This window comes from Diabrotica undecimpunctata, chromosome 5 (assembly GCF_040954645.1).
Source record: "Diabrotica undecimpunctata isolate CICGRU chromosome 5, icDiaUnde3, whole genome shotgun sequence".
Lineage (NCBI taxonomy): Eukaryota > Metazoa > Arthropoda > Insecta > Coleoptera > Chrysomelidae > Diabrotica > Diabrotica undecimpunctata.
In genome coordinates this window covers 83,963,093-83,990,506 of record NC_092807.1, presented here as the reverse complement: position 1 = coordinate 83,990,506, position 27,414 = coordinate 83,963,093, and the positions used below count along the sequence as shown (strand labels likewise).

Here is a 27,414-nt window from a genome sequence, read left to right as displayed (position 1 = left end):
AGATCGCTTATATTTGAATTTATAAGAAATTTTCGTGAACAATATATATAGATATATATATATATATACATATATATATATATATATATATATATATATATATATATATATATATATATATATATATATATATATATATATATGCAAAGAAAATCCCAACATACAATATCTGCTGTCGAGATCTTCTTAAATTTGAATTTTACCACAATACCGACGAAACGCAAGATTTCCAAGCAGTTTGAGATAAGTGACAGTGACAAGGGAAAATAAACGTTATGAAAATAAATATTAAATTCATTATGAAAATTATGAACGAGAAATGATCCACCCTTATTTATAGCTTTAATTGTTGTTTCTTTGTTATTTTCATGTATGATACCTTATAATTATAAGTTTGCAAATTTTGTATCAATAAATAAAAGTTTGTTATTTTCAGAGCATCTTAATTTGGTTATTAATTTACTCCCAAATTTTCATAATATTCAATTTGGCAAATCGATTTGGCAAATCAAAATGGACTCCTTCTGAAGAAAAAAGTATTCGATTAGTTTATACATCCTGACATAATGAAGAAAGAGATAATATCGAACATTAAAGTCACTCAAAGGTTAATGGAGCGAGGCATGCTAGGTATAATAAATAGAGATCGAAAAAGAATAGAATAGATCAGACATCAAAAGACCAAGAAGATGTCCAAATTTAAGATGGAACTATAAGATCGGGAAACAAGCCGATACAACATGGCACAGAAAAGCAAATATTAGACAATCGTGAGCAGAAATAAAAAATTACTATGTAAGGGAGGCTACACCATAATCGGTAGAATATGCTGAAAATTATGATAATGAAACGATCTTGGACACAAGTCCAATTGTGAAAGTGTAAAACAAATGTTTGTCTTGTTTTTTTTGTGAACAGTTCTACCTCTTGCACTTCTGATGAAGCCAACAATCAGCTGGCAGACAGACAGAACCTGACATATACCAAAGAACATTATTTTAAATAATATACGGTCGATACCAAAACAATATATATTATATATATATATATATATATATATATATATATATATATATATATATATATATATATATATATATATATTATATATATATATATATATATATATATATATATATATATATATATATATATATATATATATATATATATATATATATATATAATATACTTTATACTATAATATACTAATATATATACTTCATAAGAATCTGATCTCTACTTACGCTATCTTTACAAAATAAATTAAAACTCAATATTTCATGACTCTTTTACTATGTAAAAACAATAAACGTGGCTTCAAAGTACTTTAGGATAGTTGTCATTTAGGAAAAAGATAAACAATAGGAAAATAAATTTATAGACAAAACAATTATAAACGTAAAAACAAAGGTTATTTATTTTTAAAATATATTACTATTAAAGATTACGATAATCATATAAATTTATACCATACACGATAATTCAAAAAAATTTAAATCACTTATCCATCAAATCAAGCATTTACTAATTATCAATAAAACATTAGATATAATTATGCCAAAATCAAAGACCTTTTATTTTAATTTTTATAAATCAAAAACAAAATCAAAATGTATTGGTCACTTGTCTTCTCTAATTAATAAGAAACAATTTTAAAACCCAAATAATTAACACAAATCTTAATATATGGTCGTAGTCAAATGTCTCTGTAAAAAAATAAACAAGTCAAAACTTTTTTTTTTAACAAAAAAAATGCTGACTCCACTTAATGATACTTTGATTGTGACCTGAATAGACCGCAAGTCCTTTCCTGATTCTCCAAATATGCTTGCTCTATGTTTGACCTAAATAGACCGCACGTCCTTTCCTGATTCTCTAAATATGCTTGCTCTATATTCTGTCTACTGTAGTTGATAAACTAAAACAGTTTATGAAAAACTGCCGTAATCTGTGCTCAAACATTTACTCCAAGCTCCTAACTCCTATATACACTCTGCTTCCTCTCATACCAAGAAAATATATCTGTTGCTACTTACAGTAATTACTCTCGTTCTTTTTGGCTACATTTCTGCTTACCACATTTGCATAATATTTTCAACACAAACACCAAAAAACACCACTTTTTACCAAATATTCTCTTTCTTACACTCAACTGCTTTTTCTCGATGTTCAAATCACAATGCCTCTTTTCTTCCTCTTGTATCGCATTAAACCCCCATTCGCCCACTTTTTTTTCTTCCTCACCAATCCGAAACTCAGCCCCTCTCAAACGCATCTCTAACTTATAAAATTACCTGACGTATTAAACACAACAAACAGTTTACTTAAAATGCTTTAGATTTCTATATTTATGAAAAGAAGAGAATAATATGATTCACCAAAAATCCTACTAAATACATCGGACCGTAGACTTCATCGAAATTGTTTACAAAATTACTATTGTCCATTTTTCCCCGAAAGCCTCTAAAATAACTAATATTTACTAAATTTAGAAAACCACATTCTTTTCCCGTGACTGGTATATCATTACAAATAATATATTTCTATTTACAGGATGTTTTCTATTATTTTACTGTTGGTGATTTAGTTTGTTTAAAAAAATTGTTCTAAAAATTTCGTAATTTTCTCTCCAAAAATGGTTTAAACAGCTTACAAGCCTAATGTAGCATTAAATTTATTAATAAATGGGATGTTTGCAATATACACAATAAGTACATGCAAATTATAAAACGAAACGTCAAAATCCATCAACAAGAACTGAAGATATTTTATAGCTCTAATTTGATGTTCATGTTTCATATTTTGTTATCACCAATTTAAAAAAAAAGGAATACCATCGTTCAGAATATAACATAATATTAACTATTTTTTTAAACTTGCCAATTTTTTAAATATAAATTTTTTTTTCCCGGGAAATAGCAAAAAACTTATTTAAATTGTTAATAAGTAAAAAAGTGCAATGCTTTTGCAATCAAGTTTTGCAATGTTGGAAATGGTTTTTTACCTTTTTTTAAATTCATTTGATATTATAACTTTCTCTCTATCTCTTTGAGTACTATTGAGTAAATTGAATAACTTTTAAACTAATTGATGAATAACCCTATTTTAACTAACTTTAACCACATTTTTAAACTATAAGATCCAATTTTCCATGCAATATTAAAGTTATAGGTCCATTTTTACAATAGTTATTAACATTTATTAATAATTAAGAATTCTTATATTTTTTTACAGTTTTCTAAGCAACAAATTAGTAAATCAGCATGTAAACATGCGATGTTAAGGCATTAAACGTGTTTTATAAAATAATTACCTCCAAATTCGTTAAAAATGCTTAAATAGTGCATATTTGGTCTTAAATTGTTAATAATTAGTCCATCGAACTTTTACTTTAGGACAGTAACATAAAGCTTTTGAATATAACTTTTTGAATATAAAAACTTATCAGATACCTGGTCAAATTCCCGCACAGTTTACTTTTTTACATTTCTCTGGACTAGTTGGAAGCACTTAATATATCTACACACTGAAATAAAATTAATTATTGAATTCATAATACTCTTATCATAAGAGAAATAATTTATTAAATGAATTACTTACTGTGTCAAAGTAGTTTTTTAAGCTTCAAATTAGTTTATTATGATCTACAATTCAGTTACTATCACAAAATATTGAAATTATCATTGACTGCAATGAAATGTCTATATTAACACACGTAAACCGCATTCCATCATTACTTTTTTCGTAGGAATTGTTAAAAATCTATTTTTTTTTTTTTAATAAAATAGACAAAGGATTAAAAGTATAGAATTTTATTACCTAAAGCTTAAAAATCACAATAAAATTTCAATAAGTTACACAATTTAAATCTGATATCATCACTCAAAAATACTAATGGATAACTTCCGCTTCTCCATTTAGATCATCAACTTCCGAAAATCCATGATTTCCAGTCTTTGGAATTCCTTTACCAATATGATTAAACTCTATTTCTTCAAAGTCCTTATTTTTCTTAGCCGGACTAGGGGTAACGTCGGAATCGGTATTGGTGTGAATTATTTCGTAATTTCCACTATATTGATAACTTGCGAAGATAATGCGTGGACCAAAAGAATTTGGCTCAGAGCTAGTTACATTTTTTAAGACATCATCTACAACAAAAGAAATAACTACTAAATTGCATTGGGCAAGTCTATAAAACATCAAGTAATATGTTAACTAGTGTTCATCATTTATGTATTTATTTATGTATTTATATAACTACATACTAGTGTTTAAATAAATAATTGTAAGATTTTATGATTGGGACTATTTAGTTTGTAGCATTGTTCACTGTAAATCATAAAAGCCCAAAAAGGTTCATATTCCTTCTGCATTTTAAAAGTAATAATTTAAATAACTTTATAGTCTCTTTATAAATAGCAAAGTGCTCTTTCGAGAAGAAATAATATTTGTCCCACGTTAAATTCGTTTTATCTCAGTTCCGCCTATACGTCACTTTTCTATATGCGGCCGTGAGAGGCAGTCGCCTTCATTTGAGTGTCCGAACCCAAAAGAATAAAGGGGAATTATTTGTAAATTATCACAACTTAATACTTTGCCAGTAAAAAGAAATAAGGAAAATAGTGTATTAGTTAAGTAAACACAGTCTTATTTAAAGAGATGTAATAGAAGCTAAACTCCAGAAAAGGAGTTAAAAGTTGAAAGCGTACAATATAAGTGCAATAGCGGTTAGATAAGAAATAAGCAGATTGGTAAGCTAAGGAAGTATACCTGGTTTCGTTTTAACTTGTATTCCAGACGTATTTAGTGCATTGCAGTGTTACGTTTTTTTGTATACGTTATAAACGTATTCCATTAAATTCGAAAAGTATTTGTTTAAAACCAGATTTGTCTAAATTTACATTTTTGTATTTTTCTATTTGCACTGTTTGATTATTTTGCTATACATTGCGATCCATTGTTTATTTTCGTATTATGTTGACATTCCATATTAACTTTTAAATGGCTAAACTTTTAAGAAATAAAAATTGTTAATTTATAGCTTCTATTTATTTGTTACTCTCTTATAATCTTCCTTTCTTTTGGGAAATAATAAGAATAAGATAATTCTGACAGGAATATATAAATATATATATATATATATATATATATATATATATATATATATATATATATATATATATATATTTATAAATATTTATATATATATATATATACATATATATATATATATATATATATATATATATATATATATATATATATATATATATTTACAGTATCAAGTAATTGGTAATTCTCTCTAGATGCACTGTAGACATAATTCGTTGGTTTCCTAATATTAAGATTATGTTAGTATATTAAGATTATCCATCCAATAAAATAACCTCAATCGCATCAAAAATGGAAATTATAGTGAATATGGAGAAAAATGTTGCGAAAAAACAAAAACGATTTTAGTTAACTTGTAACGTAACTTTGTGTCGTGGGTCTATTTATACAGAATGGGGCATATTTAGATAAAAAATTGGAAATTGAAACATACCAATGAAAATGACAGAATTAGGTACTATAAGAAAGGGGGAAAATAAAAGGAGAAATATGAGAAAATTGGTTATAGAAAGATTCTAAAAGAATGACAAATATGCTAAACCTCTCTAAAAAACCAAAATGCATACATAATCAAAAGGAGAGGGAAACAAACATACTTATATTATATTGTCGCTCTACATTCCTACCAAAAAATTGCTCTAACAATTTTGTTTACTCCTAACTAGAATATAAATACTTCTTTTCTATAGATATGATAGAACCCGAGGTTTAAGTTTATATACAAATACTTACGACACGTTACCAAAATTACATATAGTTGTAACAAAAAGGAGTTTTAAAAAACATAGAGCTAATTTTTTCCACGGTAAAACAATTCGAACTATCCCAACAATTTGATTAAAAAAAAAATAAAAAGTTAAAAATTAACTCAAAATACTAGTGAATAATTGTTTTAAACATCCGAATTTAATTTACTCCAGTCGTCAAAGACGAAAATGTAAATGAACCTCTACAAATCATATGAACAAGCTGAACTTTGCTGAGAATGTAAATTCTGGGACCCTAAAAAAGTTGCAGAAAAATTTGCCACTCTTATCCGCGTTTTTCCTCGTAAAAATTCCATCGTAAGAATGTGGACGAAAAACGTAAATTTACTAAGAATCTGAATGCCGTAGAAAAGATGTTTCCAACAAGAAACGTAGCTAGATACGAAATAAATTTGAACACAAATATTTATTAGATTATTAGACCTTTTTGCGTAAAATGATCCAATTTTGAATGTTAGTTATGAGCGCGAAATCAATTTGTTAAATAAAATTTTTATCAACTCGACGGTAAGAATTTGATATATTTTGATCAGATTATCCTATCGACATAATAAAATTAGTTTTAAAGGTGAAAAGTGTAGTTTTGGTATACAGTTTTTGTATTTTGCCAGTTTCTATAAATCCGTTAAATAAATAAATATTTAATATTTGCCATTTTTTTAGGATTCTGATAAGATCGATAAAATATAATATCACTTTCATTGATGAGTCGCTAACGAGTTTTCAATGCTGAAGTCTAATATTTAAAAATTATAAGACAAAATTTCAATTTTGAGTTTTGGCAACAAATATAAAGCATTTGAAATATCCCTTAAAAACGCTGAATTTAAACTTTTACATTACTCCGACGATTTAATCGCTGGTCACTTCAATCATTTCTGAGAGATCGGTTGCCAACCGGGTGTGCTATTTTGCGAAATTTACATCGAACTAAAAAACTTACTTTACTTTATCGTGTCCGGACATGTCATTCATAAAATTTCGGCCCAGTATCGTGCTACGTCGGTTCCATCTTTGTTCGGTTCCAATCTTCGAGCGTACATCGATGAGGACAGTTTCTGCATGTAAGAAGATGTTCCATATTCTGTGCTTCTCCACAGTCACAGTTCGCATCATCTTGGTCGATTTTTCCCCATTTTGCCATGTTTGATTTTACTGGAGCGACCCCTATTCGTAGTTTTCTTATCCTATTCATAGTTTTCCACGTTTTAAAGTCTAGGGATTGGCCGGTCCATTTAACCTGGGGAAGAGGAAAATACTCAGGCGGTTCATCCTGCACTGTTCCAAGGAAGCTTTTTCTAGATTTTAGCCGCTTTCGTAGTGTTCGAGCTTTGTATAGGGCATGCCGCTCGTCCGCGATCTGTTTAATTTTCTCTATGTGCTCTGCAACGCCTCTGCGTGTTGAGGGTTCTGCAAAATTCGCTGCTTTATATAGATTTGAGAGTGGCGTTGGTTTCATGTACCCCTTACTATCCTACACGACTCATTTAGCGCAGTATCAACTTGTTTGGTGTGGGCGTATCTGCCCCAAAACGAGGCACGCATATTTAGCAGTTGAAAAACACAGTATCTGTGCCGTTGTTCTTAAAACGCGAGGACGTGCACCCCATTTAGTTCCCGTTAGCTTTCTGAGTATGCTGTTACTAGTTGTTACTTTCCTTCTCGTTTTTATGCAATGCTGTCTGTAGGAGAGGGACCGGTTAAGCGTTATTCCAAGATATATAAGTTGGTTTGTGTGTTCTAATGTATTACCATTCCACGCAATTTGGAGTTTTCGCTTGGATTTCTTTGCGCGAGGATGGAAAGCGCAGACTTGGGTTTTAGAGGGATTGGGTCTCAGGGAATTCCGCAGGTAGTACGCTGTCATTGTTTTTAAGGCAGTTTCGAGTTTCTCCTTCACTTCTTCAAAACTATTTCCTTGAGCATATATTGCAAGATCGTCAGCATAGAGGAAGTGCTTGGTTTCGGTTGGCGTAGGTTGGTCGTTTGTGTATATATTAAAGAGCATTGGTGCTAAAACACTTCCCTGTCGGAAGCCATTTTTTTAACTCTCCACCTACTTTCTTTACCCTCCAGCATAACGAAAAAACTGTCTGTTTTGTAATAATGAATATACGACCTTACTCAGATGGTGGTCATTGAGAGTGTCGTATAATTTGCGGAGCAATATTTTGTGCCTTACTGTGTCATAGGCTGCTGTTAAATCTACGACAGCAGCCCCTGCTATAAGTTTTTCTTCAAAGCCCTCTTCAATGTGTTCTGTTAGTGCAAGGACTTGACCGGTGTAAGATTTGCCGGGTCTGAATCCTTCTTGTTGTGGGATGAGGTGCTTGTCGTCATTTTTTCTATTTTGGCGAGTATGAGTCACTCGTATAGTTTGAAAAAGTGACACAAAAGCGAGATAGGTCTGTAGCTACTGGGGTTTTCTGGATCTTTTCCTGGTTTTAACAAGGCTATTACTTTAGATTTCCTCCATGATTTTGGAATTTCGCAGGTTTTGCAGCACGTGTTACAAAATTGCAATATCCAGTTTTTTGCTCCTTGGCCTAGATGCTTTATTTGTTCACAGTATATATCATCCACACCTGCAGCTTTCCCGTTTTTTAACCTGTTCATACCGTCGTTGAGTTTTTTTAGTGTAAAAGGAGTTCCTAGGTGGTTTGTCTCCGAATCCAATCTTGTTCTAGTGTTTGGGTCCTTATATCGGTTCGTAGTTCTTCCATTCATAAGGAGTTCAGCAGTAACTTGGTTTGCTGTAACCTTGAAAGGTGGTTTATGTTCTTTTGGATCACCGCTAAGTTTTTTTACAAGGTTCCATGCTATTTTGCTACTATGTGTCATGTTCATTTTTCTAGGGCCACTTTTCCTGTCTGGCTTGACTTAGTACTGCTCCGCAGTCAAACGTTTCTTGGCTAAAAAGGTCAGTGGAATAGAGGGTTTATATGTTCTCATTAGTTCTTTGGACTCACTAGACATCCCAGGAACATATTGTTGTCTAAATCCTCTGGGGATAGCTTTTCTAGACACATTTTTGAGTACCTCTACGAATTTTTCATAGATCTTTACTTTTGTTTTAAGACGTAGCAGCTCAGAATCTAGCATGTCTGCATATTTTTGCCACTAAAAAACTGTAAAACACTGCTGGAAACCCCCATTTTTAATAAAATAAACCCCCATTTAATAAAAAATGGGTGTTTCCATATCAAAATTATTCCCCGCCCCACTCCTAGAGGATAGGAGTGGAAGTCGTATTGGGTTTCGTTCGATAGATTTTTGAAATATATTAAACACGTGAGTTTTTATTTTTCATTAAGAAGTGTCTTTCTTGAGATATTAGTCCGTTTCCGTCATTTTCATAGGGTATCAGGATAAAAGTTACTTATTTTTGTATCAGGAATCCAAATCTTTAATAAAAACTGCAGGTTCCTATTTACAATTTTAAAGTTGCCCACCTCAAAGCTATCAGATATTAATTTCACGAAATATTTGACTGTGCCACTTCTTTTATGGTCGAGATATGTTTTAAAGAAAATATGTAAAAGCTTTAAAACAGTGATTGTCATTATTTAAACATCTTAAAAATATCTTCTTAAATAATACAAATCGATAATAGTAATACATCAAATTTTAATTATATATTACCTGAATTAAAAAACACTCGTTAGTATAAAAATGAAATTTAGAATATTAAACAAAAAAGTCAAGCAATTATGGACCTCGTCGTGGAATCTACGTTTTTTTAATAAAAAACTTGTAAAAAATCAATATTGGACCTTTAATGAATTATGTATTTCAACTTTGTCAAAAGAAATAAGAACTCGTGGATAACCTGTTATGCACTTTTGAAAAGATCATTCATTAGAGATTCTAGGCTTAGGTGAGACCAATTTAGATCATCTATATTCTTCATTTTTCTTTTGGTTGGTTTACTGCTGTTCTGAATGGTTATTTTATCGTACAGCCAAACCACTCTCTTAAGTTTCTCATCCAGATTATACTTTTACTGCGTGAATTCCTTCGTCCTTTCATCTTTCTTTTTATTATATTTTACAGAAGTGTGTATTTTTATCCTCTCAAAATAGTCCAAATCCTATCCTTCATGCTATCATATAGTGGACGAGCCATACAGTTGGCAACCTATGTTGAGTGATATATCTTTCTTTCCACGGGCGTATGGGTCACCATATTTCCTTTTATTACACACTCCCGTGAGCGAATGACTACCGGTATAAATAATCCCCCACTTGATGGTCAACAGCTACGGATGGAAGAACCGATACGTGTTAGGGCACTTTATTGCCCTGGAGCTAAGAAATTGGCTCCTAAAAAGAAAAGGTAAATTAGCCAATGGGATAAATACTACATTAAAGGTCCGTAAGGTTATCCCCAGAACACCATAATGGCTGAAAATTCAAAAGAACCCTCAGTCCCGGGCACCATTTAAGTGGGGAGAGAGTAGTAAGAGTCGATTCAGACAATAATGTCCTTAAAGTAAAAAGGATCGGTACGTAAAACATTCCAAGAATATACTAAGTAGCAAGGCAGCAAATATTATTCAAAGAAAATGTTTTAGATGTTTTAGGATGCAGTGAAGTTCGACGGCCAAATTCAGGAGTAACAATTTCAGATGAAGACCATATCTATCATCGGGAGATGACACAACAAGAAACAGAAATGGCGTAGTGATAATAGTAAAACAGCTAAAGAAGTGATAGGATTTACGATTTTATAGCACACCTCTCTCTTATCAGACAGAGGTGTGCTATTGAAGATTGACTTTAAGTCCCTCTAACATAAACATCATTCAGGTCTACGCACCGACATCCAAATCCACTGAAGAAGAAATAAAATTTTTTTATCAGATTCCAGAAGACTACTCTTTAAAACTGACAAAAAACATGAGCTAACTATTATTATGGGCAATTTTACCGCCAAAATGATCTTGGCCCAAAAAACGAAAGACGAGAAGGCTGATTTAATTCTGCCAAGGGATGGATAAGGTTGTAACGAATACATTTTCAAAGTTACATCTAAGCAGATTTATATATGTAAAGCACCCGGAGATAAACCAAATTAATTCATCACCTCAATCACCTCAACAAAAAAACATCCAGTCCTAGAGGTTTTCTCACATTATAGTAGCAAATATCAACATACGACACACAATAGTTCATGAGAAAATAACGCCCAAAATAGATAATAAATTACTAAAAGAAAATAACATCTAGGAAAAAGTAAAAACAAGAATAATAAAAACTTTGCGAACGTAGGTGAAGACACTATGAGCGGCATAAAAGAACATTGGAACGAAATGAAGACATCTGTATCACACTTTCGCATGAATATCATATCATCATCATATCAAGTGCATGGTGAAATTTTAAATCTATTAGAAGCACACCAAAACACAGCTCCTATTAAGCTATTCAACAATATATATATATATATATATATATATATATATAAGACTGGTAATATATAAGACTGGTCGCTTACCAAAAGACTGGCTGCTATCAATATTTATTCTACTTCCCAAAAAGCTAACGCTAGCAAATGTGAATAACACAGATTACTTAGTTTAATAAGCCATGTACTTAAAGTACTCCTTATTATCATTCACTTACGCATATATACCAAATTAGAAGAAACAACACCCAAGTGAAAGTTTAATTTGGATTCACAGCAGGACTCGGAACGAGAGAACCACTTTTCCCTCGATGATGTATGAATATCAAATACGATGTGTATGCATGTTTCATTGATTCTGAGAAGGCCTTTGCAGGTCTCGATAGTAGGGATATAAAACTGATCTCAAACTTCTGTCTCCAACAAAAAGCAACACGCAACAAGCAAAGGAGTTAGACAGAGTTGCATAGTATCACCAACATTATTTAATCTTGAAAACATCTTTAGAGAAGTCTTGGACGAATCATAGGATGGCATTGCAGTAAATGGCCAACTTATAAAAAAATATTAGATATGCAGACGATCCAATATTGATAACAGATAGTGCGCAGGAGCTCCAAAGGATGGTGGATGATGTTGTAGAAACATGTAACAAATATAATGATTATTAGTATGGACACCAACATAAACGCCCAAATTACAATAAAGGATACACCGTTAGAAAGAGTGGAAAAAATATGCTATTTGTACTTTAAATATTAAGGATCTCTAGGATCATAGCTACTAAATAGAAAGTGGTATTAAAAAAGCCAAAAGCTTTTTTAACAGTCTGAGGAAGATTGTCTGCAACTTATCTTTAAACATCAATATAAGCATAAGAATTCTTAGACGTTACATCTTTAGTATACCTTTAGTTTAATCAATTTTCTGACCACTTCTTCCAGTTCGTTCTTAATCCTAGATACTGTAATAACAGTATCTGTTTTATAATTTGTTCGTAGTTATTATCATCTTTGACTCAACCATCCTTTGATTGATCCTGTCCTGCTCTAAGATTCATAGCTATTCTGTTCGGTGGTTTCTGGCGATGTGTTGCCATCTTCTAATTTTTAGTGTCCCTAAGTCAGTCTCAACTCCATCTAACCACCTAATTTGCCGTTGGCCTCTACTAACTCTTCCTATAGGTGTTCCTGTTTTTAGTAATCATATTGTTTGTCATTCGTCTTATGGATCCAACTCATCTAGTCACTGTATTTAATGTATCTTTTTCGCCACTGCCTTTGGTCGTTTATAGCTTTAAATATTTTGAGGAGGATTATACACTAGAATATTTCCAAAAGTATTTCATCCTTCTGCGTTAAAGTTAATTAAAACATCATATAGGATATGCAACCAAAGTCTTCAAAAAACCAACCTACATCAGCAGATATTTAAATTACCACTCCAGTTACAACGTAAACATCACATAAAGAATAAGAAAGTATTAACTCCCCACACGATAGAGCCCGAAGTACGTGCTCTAAGAAAATGCATTTCAGGAAGAAAAAACCTGCTGACAAAGGTTTTAACTAAAAATGTCTACCCATTGTCTTTTACAAATAAGGAATTCCGCAAGATTAAAGAAAGAAAACAACAAAACACCACAAGTACTCCAAAAGCACTCACAAGAAGGAACTTATATTCTGTTTAAAACTAAACCCAACAACACAAAAAAAAGATAAAAAAACTGCATCTATAAAATACCCTGTGAATACAACAATTTCTGTATGAGAGAAACCAGAAAATCACTAATTGAGATAAACGAGTATGAAACATAATATATTAAGAACAGAATATTCGGAAAATCCCAGATATGCAAACATGCCTGGGACAACGAACATAAACCACAATGGAAACATGCATCAATAATCATGAAAGAACGAACATGAAAGAAAAAGAGAAAAGTCAAAGAAGCAGTTCTACTCAATCAAGAAAAATGTGTAGCAAACCCATCAGCTGAATTTAGCAGGATGTGCTAGGGTTTTAATCCCTAAGTATGTAAACGCAAAATACTTTTAATGATAATAAATTTAATATAACGATACCTGTTTAATAATTATGCAACATAAAATACACAAAACACAAATCTGCATTTGTGTAATTTACGTTACAAAACCTCAATTACAGTTTATACAAATACAAAACACAAAAAAAAGTCATAATTTGATATTCCTATGCTAAAAGCACCCTCAGACTTTTTCAGCCATTTACGTGCTGCTGTCTACAAAACGAGGCCAAGTATATCAATTTTGTGACATAATATAATAACAAATAACTTTGGTTATACTGGAATTTTTCATATTCTTTTTTGTTAACGATTTTCTGAGTGGAAGTCGAAACGTCAAACACGTCGTTAGTTAAAAATGTGATTATCATTAAAACGAAAACTGTGGCTTAATCCCATATAAACATAATATTGGCATTAGTCATGCCACAAAAAAGCAGTTTTAGAACCAGCCATTTTAACATAAGCAAAACCTAAATATTATTTTCTAAGTTAGAGTATTACTGGACTAATATTGCATCGTGTCTTTGTTAATTGTTGTTTGTAATTGTAAGCTACAATTTTAAATGTAAATAAGCCTATTTGCGAAGAATAGTTATCTTTGAACATGCTTTTATTAGGTAAATTCCAACTTCTTATAGGTCAACTGTAGGTCGTCGTTGATTACGAACTACCATTATTCAATTATACCACTGTCTTTCTTTTTTCGTTGAATTTTAAAACAATAGTATATGTGCATGGATTTTGATAATTTTTATTTGAGAAGAGAAGACGTAAAAAAATTACGGATAAACAATTGCAAATTAGTTTGAGTTCAAAAAAAAATATGAAAAGGACAATGATCGCTGAAAATTTAAATTCTTGGTAAGTTAAAAGTATATATTATATATATTGTTGTGGTATTCAAAATTGAAGAGTAAAAATATTAAATGATGAAATCAATATATAATCCGAACTGCCTGGAATTAACTAAAGGTAATCCTAGTCATAAATAATCTTTTGTATAAATATAACAAGTGGATAGTGCGCGTACAATGAATAGAAGTTAACGATGGTTTTTTCCCATAAGCCATAAAGGGTTCCGTAATCCGGGTTTTGCGCCATGAACAGGACAATAAAAATAGTTAATACGTAAATGGTTTTTCGGAATCTGTAAATACCTAGTAGAAATTAAGTGTCCTTGTAGAAATAATATGAATTAGGAAAGTTTGTAGGTATTTCTGATTTTATGTGGGGAATGGTATGCAAATTTCTGATTGGCTGAGAATTTGGAAAGTGGTGAGATGGGTGTGTATAATGAGAGGTGGGATGGATGGATACATGAGAGAGAAGTTAGTTAGTTCCAGTTTCTTAAAGTGAATGGTTGGTTTTCGAGGTGTCTGCAGGGGTATAAGTTGTGAGTTGGTGAAATAAGTGTGTCCGACGGATAGTTGATCTGGTACAAATTTGTAAGTAAACTTTTCCTACTTGTATTCTACGTATCGCTGTTTATTTCGGAACGAGAAATTAAGTTTGTTGAGAGGAAAAGAGGCTGGCATCATTGAAAAGGTACGTGCATTCGAAGGAGAGCATTGAAGACACTAAATTGCAATATCTTGTTGAATATTGCCAATTACATAGGAGGCTGCTGAGAACTAATAGTTAATTTTGCATAGAATGAGGAATTGGACAACTCAAGGCAGAGGAAGCGTTTCAACGGGAGAAACATTCATAATATATTCAATTTGAGAATTTTGGGTCAAATAATATTATATCATATTAGTAACGTGTGAATAAGTTGTCGATAGTCGAAGGAGATCAAATTTGTTCTGAGAGGGGACACGGAGCTGTGGAGAGAATTGGATAATTCATACAAATTTTTCTTGGTACAATCGATATACCAAAATTGCATAAGGAAGGACACTGAATATTACTTGATTTATTTATGTAGAATAATAAGCTGGATTTTAGATTGTAACTGTATTATATTATCCATGCATTATTGAAGGTTCACGTACGTAGAACGAATTTTGTTTGATAAACATTGTATGCTAATAATTTTTGGAGGTATTTTAATCAGTTTATTTTATTACATTATTTTCATATCATATTATGTTTTTTTATTCCGTTATTCTTTGGACCTAACCCATCAGCTGTAAAATATAGAAATTGAAGCACAAGTAAAACCTGACATAACAAAATTGAAAGGTGTGACATAAATCATAAATCAAAAATTTAAATAATGTTTTATGTATTATATGTTTATATTTTGTAAAGTTTTAAAATTAAAATTCTTGATATCACAGTAATATATATATATATATATATATATATATATATATATATATATATATATATATATATATATATATAACCACTCATTTTAGGTTAGCTATTAGCCATGGGAATGTCCCAGAACATATATATATATATATATATATATATATATATATATATATATATATATATATATATATATATATATATATATATCCACTCATTTTAGGTTAGCTATTAGAGATAGGAATGTCCCAGAACATTGCAGGATATTTTTGGAATCCCTGATGTTTTAATTACCACTCTAGAAATATTTGTACCCATAATTACGTTATATTTTTGTACCTATAAATATTTGTAACGGTAGTTACTTTTAAAAACATTTACCATTTTATACTGATTTACACATTTTTTTTTTATTATAAAAGTAAAAGTTTCGTATAAAATTGTATGAATATATTGTCCTAAATTGTGTGTTCTACTAAGCGATGATGGCATAAGAATGATACCAAAACAGATGGGCTAAAAAATTAGACTATGAAACTGCAATTCAGTATAGTAGATATAAATACTTTATACTTATTCAAAAATTTGGCGATTTTTGTCATGAGAATGTCATGAATATCGGATAATTATTAAAAAGAATAAAATGAAAATAGCCTGCGTTGGTTGTGGGTTGAACAGCGTAGTTTTTTATCTTTCTAAAAAGAGTAGGACCTTTTTAAGAAATCAGGGTTTATCTGGCCCGGATAATAGCATCTTGTAAGAGTTCGTGACTAGGATATACGTCAAAAATGGCAACGGCGGCGACACAACATCAAAAAGTGGAAGAACCAGACAGGCTGATCCCTTGAAGACAATTAGAGGAAGAAAACCTTGATACAAAACTTCGTTAGTCCTTCAGATTGGGAATGAGGGACCTGAACTACATCGAACTGCAAGAAATCGAAAAGAAGACGATTGATACCATTGAAAGAGTGAAATACAACTTATCAGGCCGTTAACAAGATATGAGTACTCTATCAAGAATGATTAGACATAAAGGAGCATGTGTATTAAAGAGATACATAAACAGATCAAAGAATCGATATATGAGACAGCATTAGAACCGTTGTGACAAACTGGAGAAAAAAATATAGAAATAATAACATGGTGGATAAAATAAATTAAATACAACTTCAAAATAAACGAGGAAAAATGTCAAAAATGGCTACAGACAAGCAGATAGAAAAAATTTATTAGACAAAAGAACTTGTTATTTATTATTTTTATTAGAGAAACACAAAGATATAGAAAATATCACAAAAACGATTAAAAGCTATAGAAATAACTGTATGATGGATATCATGCAGAATTAGAAACGAAGCAGAGTTCAAAACGAACAAATAAAAGAAATCATTAGGACCGAAAAGACAATCGTAGAATATTTTGAACAACTAAAACTAAGGTGTCTCAGCGTGGAAACGCTGGGGGAGAAAACGTGGAAGACAAAAATAAGCTATGCATATATGTAGGTAAATCCAAGAGAAGATATAAAGTAATACATGGACTATTAGGCTTTGAAACTAGAAATGATTCTGGAGATGATATGTTGGAATAAGTAACATTATAAAATATGGCGATTGTTAACACATTATTTCAAAAGAGAAAAATTTAACTTATCACTTACACAACCTATCACAAAAAAAACAAAATTACTTTCAAATGGATTATTTTATGAGAAGAAAGAACATACATGTAGATATAAGTTTTACTCACTATACATCCTAGGATATTTTTGCCAAATCTTTTGAGAGGTTGTCGGTTGCATAGCCAACGTACCTACTGATATTTTGACTAAGTTTTCTGAATGAAGTTTTGAAACTTCGTAAATGTTTGATACAGAGCCATTTGTTGGCTCTGAGGTATTTATTTTTTTAAATTTAAGTCTATGTATTTTTTATTATATCATTTAGTAATAAGAAAATTTATTGAAGTTTGAATTTTATTTATGTTTGATTTTTCATTAACACATAGTTTCGTCTTACTTAGCTAACGTCTAATTTAGCTTAACTGCTGTAAAAATTAATAATTTTTATTTTTTCCTAAAAAAATTTGCTGTTTTAAATAATAATTATATTGACTTGTCTTATATGTCTGTTTAGTGAAATTGTGTATTTTTCTGTGTAATTTGTAGAGTTATAAATACTCCTCATACACTTTTTGCTGTCGAATTTCACGAGGGAAAACAGTTCAGCCTCTGACAAGATGTAATGGACTACCTACAAAAAAGATTGCTCTTGTTACCGATATAATAAATGCGTTACTGGGCATAGAATAAATGTATTGAGCGCAGTTATCCTTGTTATGATCAAAGAAAAACTATTTTTCCTACAATTTTAAGGTAAAAAACTCGTCTTTATCAAGGTATTTTATTATATGGACATAATAAGAAAATTAACGTCATGACTACAAACGCATCAAGCAAAGCCAAGTATTATTTTTCCAAAGCAGCTATTTTGAAATTTTTATAAGGATCACATTTACAATATATGTCAAAATATCACCAGCATATGACATATGTCACCAATTAGGTAACGATGGGACCAAACTAAAATAGTGTTTACTGGGGACCAATAAGCCTTTGATTTAACTTATTAAACCAATAGTAATAACAAAAACTCAATTTTTGGTAATTTCGCTTAGTGTCAAAGAGCTTTAAAAAATTTTTAAAATCAGTTTTATTTTGTTTAGGAAAACATCGTTGAAATTCTTTTGTGTTTTTAACTTACCTTTCAGTCCTAGACAATGAATTTCGTGTAAAATATTTTTTCGGTCAAATGAAATTTTAGAAATCTTTTCACATGCGAAGGTGTCCTCTGGGCACGGTTCTTTGTAGCAGCTCTTTATGTCTAAAAGAAAAAAAACGTATACTAAAATGATTTTGATTAACTCCTTTACTAATTTTTATTAATTATTCCGAGATAAGGTTATAATTAACATTTATATGCATTTTGAATTAGAAACTAAAAAATATAGTAGTAAAAAGTACTTGAATCTATGGTAAAACCAAAAACACCAAGTAAAATTTCCTCTTTTATAAGAATAAAAAAGTATTAACGTGGAGAACATATTACAATTAACCAGAAAACATAAGTAAATTTAATTTTCTGTCGAGAGTTATAAATAGATTTTCCAGTGTTGTATACGGTGTCTATGATTTTTTGTTTTTATGTCACAATGTATCTGGCCATCTGGGGCTTGCTTTAAAATGTAAACTTAGGAGTTGTACTGTTTTACAAACACAAGGATTTCATTGGAATCTTTCTGTTATAAAACACACCATTCGCTTCCTTTCACTTTATTTATCCCACCATAATTCTATTGCATGCATCTCCATCTATTTCCTTATTACTCTGAAATATCGATCATAAATAGTTAAAACTATTGCTTTTCAAAATTGTTTTAACATCCAAAGTTATAATTTTATTTGTAGAGGTGACTCCATCTTTAAATAATTCCAACTGCTCTATTTTTGTTCTACTACGTTTTAAACCCTTTTCTAAGGAGCTTGTCTCCACTGTTCCAATTGTTTTTTCTAAATATTTTTTAATATTATCCACCAACACTACTCTATCAGCATAAATTAAGCACGGGAAATGTTACCCTGCAGTTTCCTTGTTACTTGATCCTTGTACTGATCGTACATTATTAAGAATAAATTAATAAGGACTAAGCACTAAGCTCTGATGCAATACTACTTTTACATGAAATTTATTAGTCACTCTCAGCTCTATACTCACACTAGGTGTTACTTCTTTATACATGTATCTAACAATATTCACCTACCCACCAGTAACTTTTTTCTTATGGAGCGCCCAACACAGAATCTCTCGAGGAACTCTATCAGATGCTTTCTCAAGATCAATAAATCCCATTTGAGAGTTTGTTTATGTATTCAGTATTTTTACATCAAATGCATTTTTAAAGAAAATAGCATCTGTTTTTTATCTGCCTTGCATAAAATTGATTTTAGAATATTTCGATTTCTTCAAGTATCCATCTCTCAATTACCCACTCCCATATTTTCATGGAGTGAGTAAGGAGTTTTATGGCCCCCTAATTTGTGCATTGCTCTATTTCTCCTTTATTGGTATAAACAGGTATAATATACTGCTTCTCCATTTGTCTGGCTTTTGCCCTACTACCATAATTTTATTAAACCAAGCCCACTTGTTTTTGTCTTACCTAAAGCTGTCCAGACTTCTTCAGGGATATCATCTATTTCAATTGCTTTACCACTTTTTATTTGTTAAAGTGATTAAGCAAATTTCTAATTTGTTTTTTTGATGACCAGTGCTGTTACTTTTTACATCCCATTTGCGAACCAGTATTTTCTTTTTCCTGAAGTTTCTCCAACTATTTGAATAGCAGTATCTCTAATAATAATAACCATATTCCTCCAATTGTATTAGGATATTTCTGATTATAATTTTTTCATCATTTTTAACATCCATCATTTTATTTTTTGTGGCTCTTTTCAATATTTTGATTCCATTTCAGTTTGTGGACCATGTTGGTGTTAAAAGCCCATGTTTCAGTTCCATATGTCAGTACTGATAACACATACTCATCGAAAGTTTTTGCTTTTAAAGTATTTGGTAAATTTGATTTAAATACCGTTTGTAATTGGCCGAATGTATATAGGAGATAATCCACGAGTATCTTCATGAGCCAAATCAATTAGCTGTATGTCTCTATTAAGTTAATATAGATGTTTCCTCGCAAAGGCTCTGTTAAGTTTGCTGAATAATGCTTCATTAAGTTAAGCCTTAATTTTACTTTTCTTATCTTTATTTATCAGAGTAGTTTTTATTCCTGTTAAAACTTTTGAAAAGATGTTTATTTCTGTCTGCTATCCCACAATAATTTCTTTATTTCTCAAATGGTTTTTTTGCTTTAAAATTTATTTGAAGTACCTTAATCTTGTATCATTCTGGACTTAGGTGTATTTTTTATTTTATTTTAGTTTGCTGAATTTTGGTTTTATTTTCTGATGTTTTATTCAAAAACCAAAACATTTTTAGGTCTGACTTACAGTCAGCTAAATTAAGTTCCGTTTTCATTTACATCAAATATTTTACCATATGAATATTATTTTCTATATGAATATATTTAAATTGTAAAATATTTTTAGAATAATTATTATTTTTACGCCAGTTTATCAATAATTACACAAGTATAATGACAGTATCAAAAACATATTACTCATACTCATGCATTAATACAAATTTAGTTTTAACGGGAAATTAAACATTATATTGACGTTAGCTGATTCTTTTGTATCAGGAATTTAATTTTCTGTGAAATCTCCAAATGTATAAGTGGAATTAACGTTGCTAAGTATTTATTGAATATTGGCAAAACTCATATATTTCTTTTATATTAAAAAAAAAGCAGGCAAATGTAGTAGCAGGGCATTTTACTAGAAAATAATTATTGCAAGAACTTTTTTTTTATTTAGAAAAAACATATAATCCACATCAACCACGAAGGGTTATTAGTGGAGTAACGTACACAAAAGTTCATTTTATTTACATTAAATAGATGTATATAAACGTAAATCTTTTAAATAATTTATTACATGGTCAGTGTTTATGGTTAAAGTGGTTTTGATGTCATCTGAGATTCCATATTTTCTTCTTGTTTCTTCGTGGTACTGGCAGTCAATCAGAATATGCTTCACCGTCAATGGGAGAGAACAGTTTCTGCACGTTGGAGAAGGTTCTTTGTTGATTAAGAATCTATGGGTCAGTGCAGTGTGTCCAATTCTTAGTCAGTTAATTATTACTTGATCCCTTCTATTGGATGGATTATTCAAGATGGTCATCACAAGGGGATAAATCTCATATAGTTTGGTTTCTGAATCTTTCCAGTAGTGTTGCCATATGTTCATACAGTGGTCTTTAATTAGGTTTTTGAGATCGGAATATGGGTAATTTATTGTTTTGGTTGTGTATTGTGAGTTTATTCGACTTGTGTTTGCTAGGTTGTCCACTTTCTCATTTCCAGCTATTCCTACATGCGACGGTACCCAGATAAATGCTACTTCTTTTCGAGTTGATTGAATTACATTTATCTCATTTTTTATAGTCCGGAATATTGAATTTGTAGGGTATATTTGTTTTACACCTAATAGAGCATTTAATGAGTCAGTGATAATGACACATTTATTCTCACTACGCGTTTTGAAGAAAATTAATGCTTCCAAAATGGCTGTGGTCTCGCCTGTGAGGATGCAGCAGTTTGTAGGTATGAATATAGTGTGAGTAGTGTATTTACAGTAGTATGCAGCAGCATATCCGTCATGAGCTTTAGAGGCATCACTGAAAATTTGGAGATGATTAGGATAATGAGATATCACTTCGGAGTACAAGTGTTTAATGAAAATCGGATTTGTAGTTGATTTGGGGTATTTTGTGAGGGTTAAATCAATGGTAAGTGGTTGGATTATCCATGGAGGAAAATTTACATTGACTTGTAGAGATCGATTTAGCTTATCCATATCAAAGTTAGAAGATTTTATTCGTTCTATAAGGGGAGTACTATTTTTAGTTGGTTTTGTAGAACCAATAATCGGATGGCAAATTTGGGAGAATACTGGATGTTGTTTTTGTGCTGATATTTTCCCTATATAGTCTAGGGATAATTGTTGGCGTCTAATATATAGAGGTGGTTCTCTAGCTGAAACTTGTAAGCTACTAATAGGACTAGTTCTGAAGGCAGCCAGTGCTAATCTCAAAGCTGTAGATTGTATGCTATTTACTTTTTTTAAAGCAGTTTTGCTTGCAGCACCGTAAGATATGCAACCGTAATCTAATTTACTTCTAATAAGTGATTTGTAAAGGTTAATTAATGTTTTACAGTCGGCACCCCAAAATTTATTAGATAATATTTTAAGTATGTTTAACCGGTTTTGGCATGCTTGTTGTAATTTATTAATATGCACATTCCAATTTAATTTTTTATCGAAAGTTAGGCCTAAAAAACTTACTTCTGTTGACTGTTTTATAGGTAAATCATTTAATCTTAAATTAATTGTATGGTGAGTGTTATTTTTACTAAAAATTACGTACTGAGTTTTTCTGCAGAAAAATTGAATCCGGTTTGTAATGCCCAATTTTGAAGTCGATTTAACATAAATTGTAATATATTTGTTGCTGAAACTGGGTTATTAGATTTGGTGTAAATAACAATATCATTCGCGTAAATGCTAGCTTTAATAGGAGCTCTGATTACATTTATAATGCTATTAAAAGCCACTAAAAATAGGGTTGGACTTAAAATGGATCCTTGAGGGATTCCATTATCTAGCATTTTTGGAGAACTTATGATTCCATTTATACTAACTTGTATAGAACGATTACTTAAGAAATTTTTTATAAAAGCAAGCATGTTACCTTGAATTCCATAATTATTAAGTGTTGCTAATATAGAGTGATTCCATGTCCTATCAAAAGCCTGGGTTATGTCAAAAAATATTGCAATCAACTTCTGATTGTTTGCAAAGGCTTCATTGATTGAGGTTTGCAGTGAAATATGATTATCTAATGTAGACCGTCCCTTGCGAAAACCACTCTGAAATGGGGTAAGATCTTTTGTTTCTAAATACCATGTTAGACGGAGATTTAGAATTTTTTCCAGTATTTTGCACATGCTGCATGTGAGAGAAATAGGACGGTACGATGAGGGTATATCTTTGGGCTTATTGGGTTTAATAATGGGAATAGTTATTGACTGAGACCAGAGTTTTGGAAATTTATGATTTAGAAAACAGGTATTGAATAAATCTAACAATAATATTTTTGCTCTGAAAGGTAGGTGTTTTATGAATATTGGTGGAATATCATCATGTCCTGGGGATGTATTTTTGGAGTTTACAATAGAGTATTCTAGTTCTTGAAGAGTTATGGTAGCATTTAATGGATCACCAGATTCCTTATCAACGATTTCGAATGATTCTATATTTTGCTTATGAAATAATAATTGCGGCGTTATATTTTGGTCGCTAGAATTTTCTTGGTAAACTTCGGCTAAAGTTTCACCAATAGCTTTTTTACAGGTGATGATCTCATTATTTTAGTGCATTGATATGCCTAAAGGAGTTGGTACCTTTAAGTTTCCGAATTTTAGACCAAATAACCTGTGAAGGTGTTGATGAATTTATAGTTATTATAGATGTAGTCTTTCCAAGTGTATTTTTTGCTTTTTTTTATGAGATATCTTGATTCAGCTCTGAGTTTTTTAAAATTAAGTAAGTTTTCGTCTGTATTATCTTGTAATATCTCGTAAGTTTATTAAAGGCATGTTTACAAGATGAGCGTGCTTTTGCAATATCACTATTCCACCAAGGTACGGGTTGCCTTTTACAGGGTTTTGTCTTTCCTATATTTTCTAAAGCTGCTTCTATAATAATATTATTTAAAGAGGTGATATCATAGTTTATATCATTGCTTAAATGGAAGTTTTCAAGTTTATTATTGATATAGGATTGATAGGATGCCCAATTAGCATTTTTTAATTTCCAGGACTGATATATTGGGAAATCAAGGGGATGAATGTGATCTGATGTTATAGAAATTGAAAAGTGGTCACTATTATATAATGAGTCCAAAGTGTTCCATGACACTGTAGTTGAGAGTGATTGACTGCATAAGGATATATCAATGGCGGAAAATGAACCGTTATAAGAATTAAATCTAGTTGGATTCCCTGTACTAAGTAACAATAAATCAGAATAATCAATTAGGTTTTTTAATAAGTTACCGTATTTATCAGTTTTGTGACTTCCTTATGCCGGGTGGTGGCAGTTTATATCACCTAAAATTAATTTAGGATGTGGAATTTGGTCTATAAGATTATTTAATTCGTGCATATCTAGATTACTAGGGTGTGGTAAATAAATGTTACATATGTTAATCTTTTTATGATAGGTAATAGAGACTGCTACAGCTTCAAGATTAGTACTTAGCGCGATCGGTTTAGCTTCCAAATCAGTTCTGGTGAAAATAGCTACTCCACCACTAGCTTGTTGAGCTATTCGATTTTTTTTAAAACATTGAAAATATTGCAAGAACTTACTAATAGAAAAACTTAGTACTTCAGAAACTGTCTTATTGATATTTTTGAATAATATGATGATGATATATTTGGAATACAGACAGACTGCGATCAGGGTTGCCTCTGTTCTCGTCCCCTTAGTAGTTTCATTTATAGAAATAATGTTTAAGTTCCCTTTTGATCCATTCTATTTCATATTATCTTCATTTATATTTTATTATATAAATATACGAGTTGGGTCGAAATGCTATCAGGCATGGCAGTGCCCCATATTATTCCAAGGCTGTAATCCCCCAGAGTTCGTCAGCTCTCTGGGACATCGTTTAAATAAAATTTTTTTTTCCATTTGTACCATGTACGTCCTGAGCCACTGCAATTCTCACCCTATAATAAGTTAGTTATGATACAGTACTCTGTATTTTATATATATATATATATATATATATATATATATATATATACATATATATATATATATATATATATATATATATATATATATATATATATATATGTAGATATACATTTTAATGACTTTGTACCAGTGATTGATGCCTATCTAGAGCAGAAGAGGCTGGATGAAAGGCTGGCTGTAATTAACGTATTGAAGAAAATCATGGTTAAAGATGTATGCTATTGAAATGCATCTGCATGGGATAACGTTAAAGTGTCCACTATTTAAAAATCATGAAAACAAATATTTCAGACAGAAAACAAAACACTGAACCTTTAAAAAGAAACTGATGACTATGAAGTTGATACTATAGCCAACCTAGCCAGTCAATTACCAGTTGAAAAACCAATCGGAAACCAAGGTTGGTTGAAACCAAATAGAACTGACAGATGACGCAATTGCCCATCTAGTTCTAAATATCAACCATGAGGAAGAAAAAGATACAGATCAGATAATTCAAAAATTTCTAATTCCGATGGATTGAAGACCTATGAGGTAGCTCTCAAAAACATCTAGCAGCATGATTAGTTGAGGCTAGTAGACGTCCTTCATTTTCAACGTTGGCGCAACATCGTCGCCTCAGAAAGTGGAATGAAGCAAATATTTTTATCTTTAATATACAGTTTTAAGGCATTAAAATAACTGCAGTTATCGTTATTTACGTGTTTTTCTATCAGTACAACCAATCTCGGTGTCAATCGAGTTTTTTCCGTATCCGAGGTAGTCACGGTCCCAATTACCTCGGATAATCGCGAGTCTACTGTATATATATATATATATATATATATATATATATATATATATATATATATATATATATATATATATGTATATATATATATTTATATACATATATTTCGCCGGGTGGTGAATTATTGTTAAATGGGCTATAGGAAACTAACCATGACATTTATTGACTTATAAGTACGTATATATTATACAAATAAACTTAATTATAAACTAAAATTGTGGCTTATTCTCAAAAAAAAATAGTAAATTGCATTAATATGTCATAAGAAAATGGTCGGAGTATCTAGCCCAGATACGATGTTTTTCTTATTTTAATAGTGTTCGTAACCTTTCTGTCATTTCCAATTTGCCCTAACACTTTTTCGTTTAAAACTTTTGCAGTCCGATGAATTTTAATAATACGCATATATAACAACATTTCAAATGCCTCCAATTTATCTAGGAATTGGGCTTTCAGATTACTATATGATGTAATTTTACATTCATTAAAATTTAGGTAAAGAAATGCGTAAAACTACAAGGATATACTTAACACGTATATATATATATATATATATATATATATATATATATATATATATATATATATATATATATATATATATATATACTAAGCATCAATTACTGAGCATCAATTACTGAGCAAGAATTAAATAGTTAGATCAATAAACCGTGATAAATACTGCGATAAACAAACTGTGGACCAAAATATAGATTCTAAAGGATAGAACCATAATGGGATATTCGAACTAAAATATACTTATTATTAAAACAAATTCTCAGGATGAAAAGTTGAATAAAGGAACAGAGTACAATGTCCAAATATAATTTTTGTATGCTTTATTAAATATATTAAAAAATGTGACAAATAGAAAACTGACGCTCGAAATTTAATTTACAAATCTATTTTCAAGAGAATCGTAGAAAACAAGTTTTACTCGATTTTTAACCCGTAAATTTAATTTTTAGTAAATTGTAAATTATTTAATTTTATAATAAAACGTAGAATACAGTACCTGATTTAAACTTTGGAGCAGCGTGGATAATAGAAGAAAACACCACGAAGGTAATAAAAACTACACAAACACGCAGCATGGTGGTTTTCTTATCATACACTTTTAGTTACTATTCTAAACATTCAAATGTTTGTTATTTATAAGGTCGTCCTGGTAAACATTAGTCATGAAATATTACGTGTCTTAATTGTTAAAAGCAAGGTCGCACTATAGGGAAAATATAAAGGGGTAAACTATAACACTAAATTCTTTAAATAAGTTAAAAATATTGTAACAATATTTAAATTAACCCTTCACTGCATGATTTTTAATTTCTCGTTACAACAAAAATGAAAATTTTTAGAACAGTTCTTTGTTTTAGTGAAGCAAAGTGTATGTAATACGTAAAAAAAGTGAGTTTTGAGATAAATGACTTTTTGGTTTTTACTGTGCCGTTTGGTCATTTATAAAGTTAGATAAATGAAATTTGGAATATGAAAAAGTATGTTATTATAATCTTTATTA

General features: G+C 30.5%; 1 protein-coding gene across 2 annotated transcripts in view; it reads right to left on the bottom strand.

Annotated features, from left to right (window-relative positions):
- The window catches only part of LOC140440675 (uncharacterized), a 34,206-nt gene extending 7,139 nt beyond the window's left edge, over window positions 1-27,067 (bottom strand). Inside the window, exons 1-3 of one of the 2 annotated variants that reach the window (XM_072531033.1) lie at window positions 26,911-27,067; window positions 18,363-18,482; window positions 3,800-4,154 (exon numbers count right to left, since the gene is read on the bottom strand). In XM_072531033.1, coding sequence (XP_072387134.1) covers window positions 3,895-4,154; window positions 18,363-18,482; window positions 26,911-26,989 — 459 coding nt within the window. In that variant the 5' untranslated portion in view covers window positions 26,990-27,067 and the 3' untranslated portion in view covers window positions 3,800-3,894. Of the gene's footprint in view, window positions 1-3,799; window positions 4,155-18,362; window positions 18,483-26,910 lie in introns of those variants that run through there. The other variant, XM_072531034.1, reaches the window with a different exon arrangement.
- Between the last annotated feature and the right edge of the window lie 347 nt (window positions 27,068-27,414).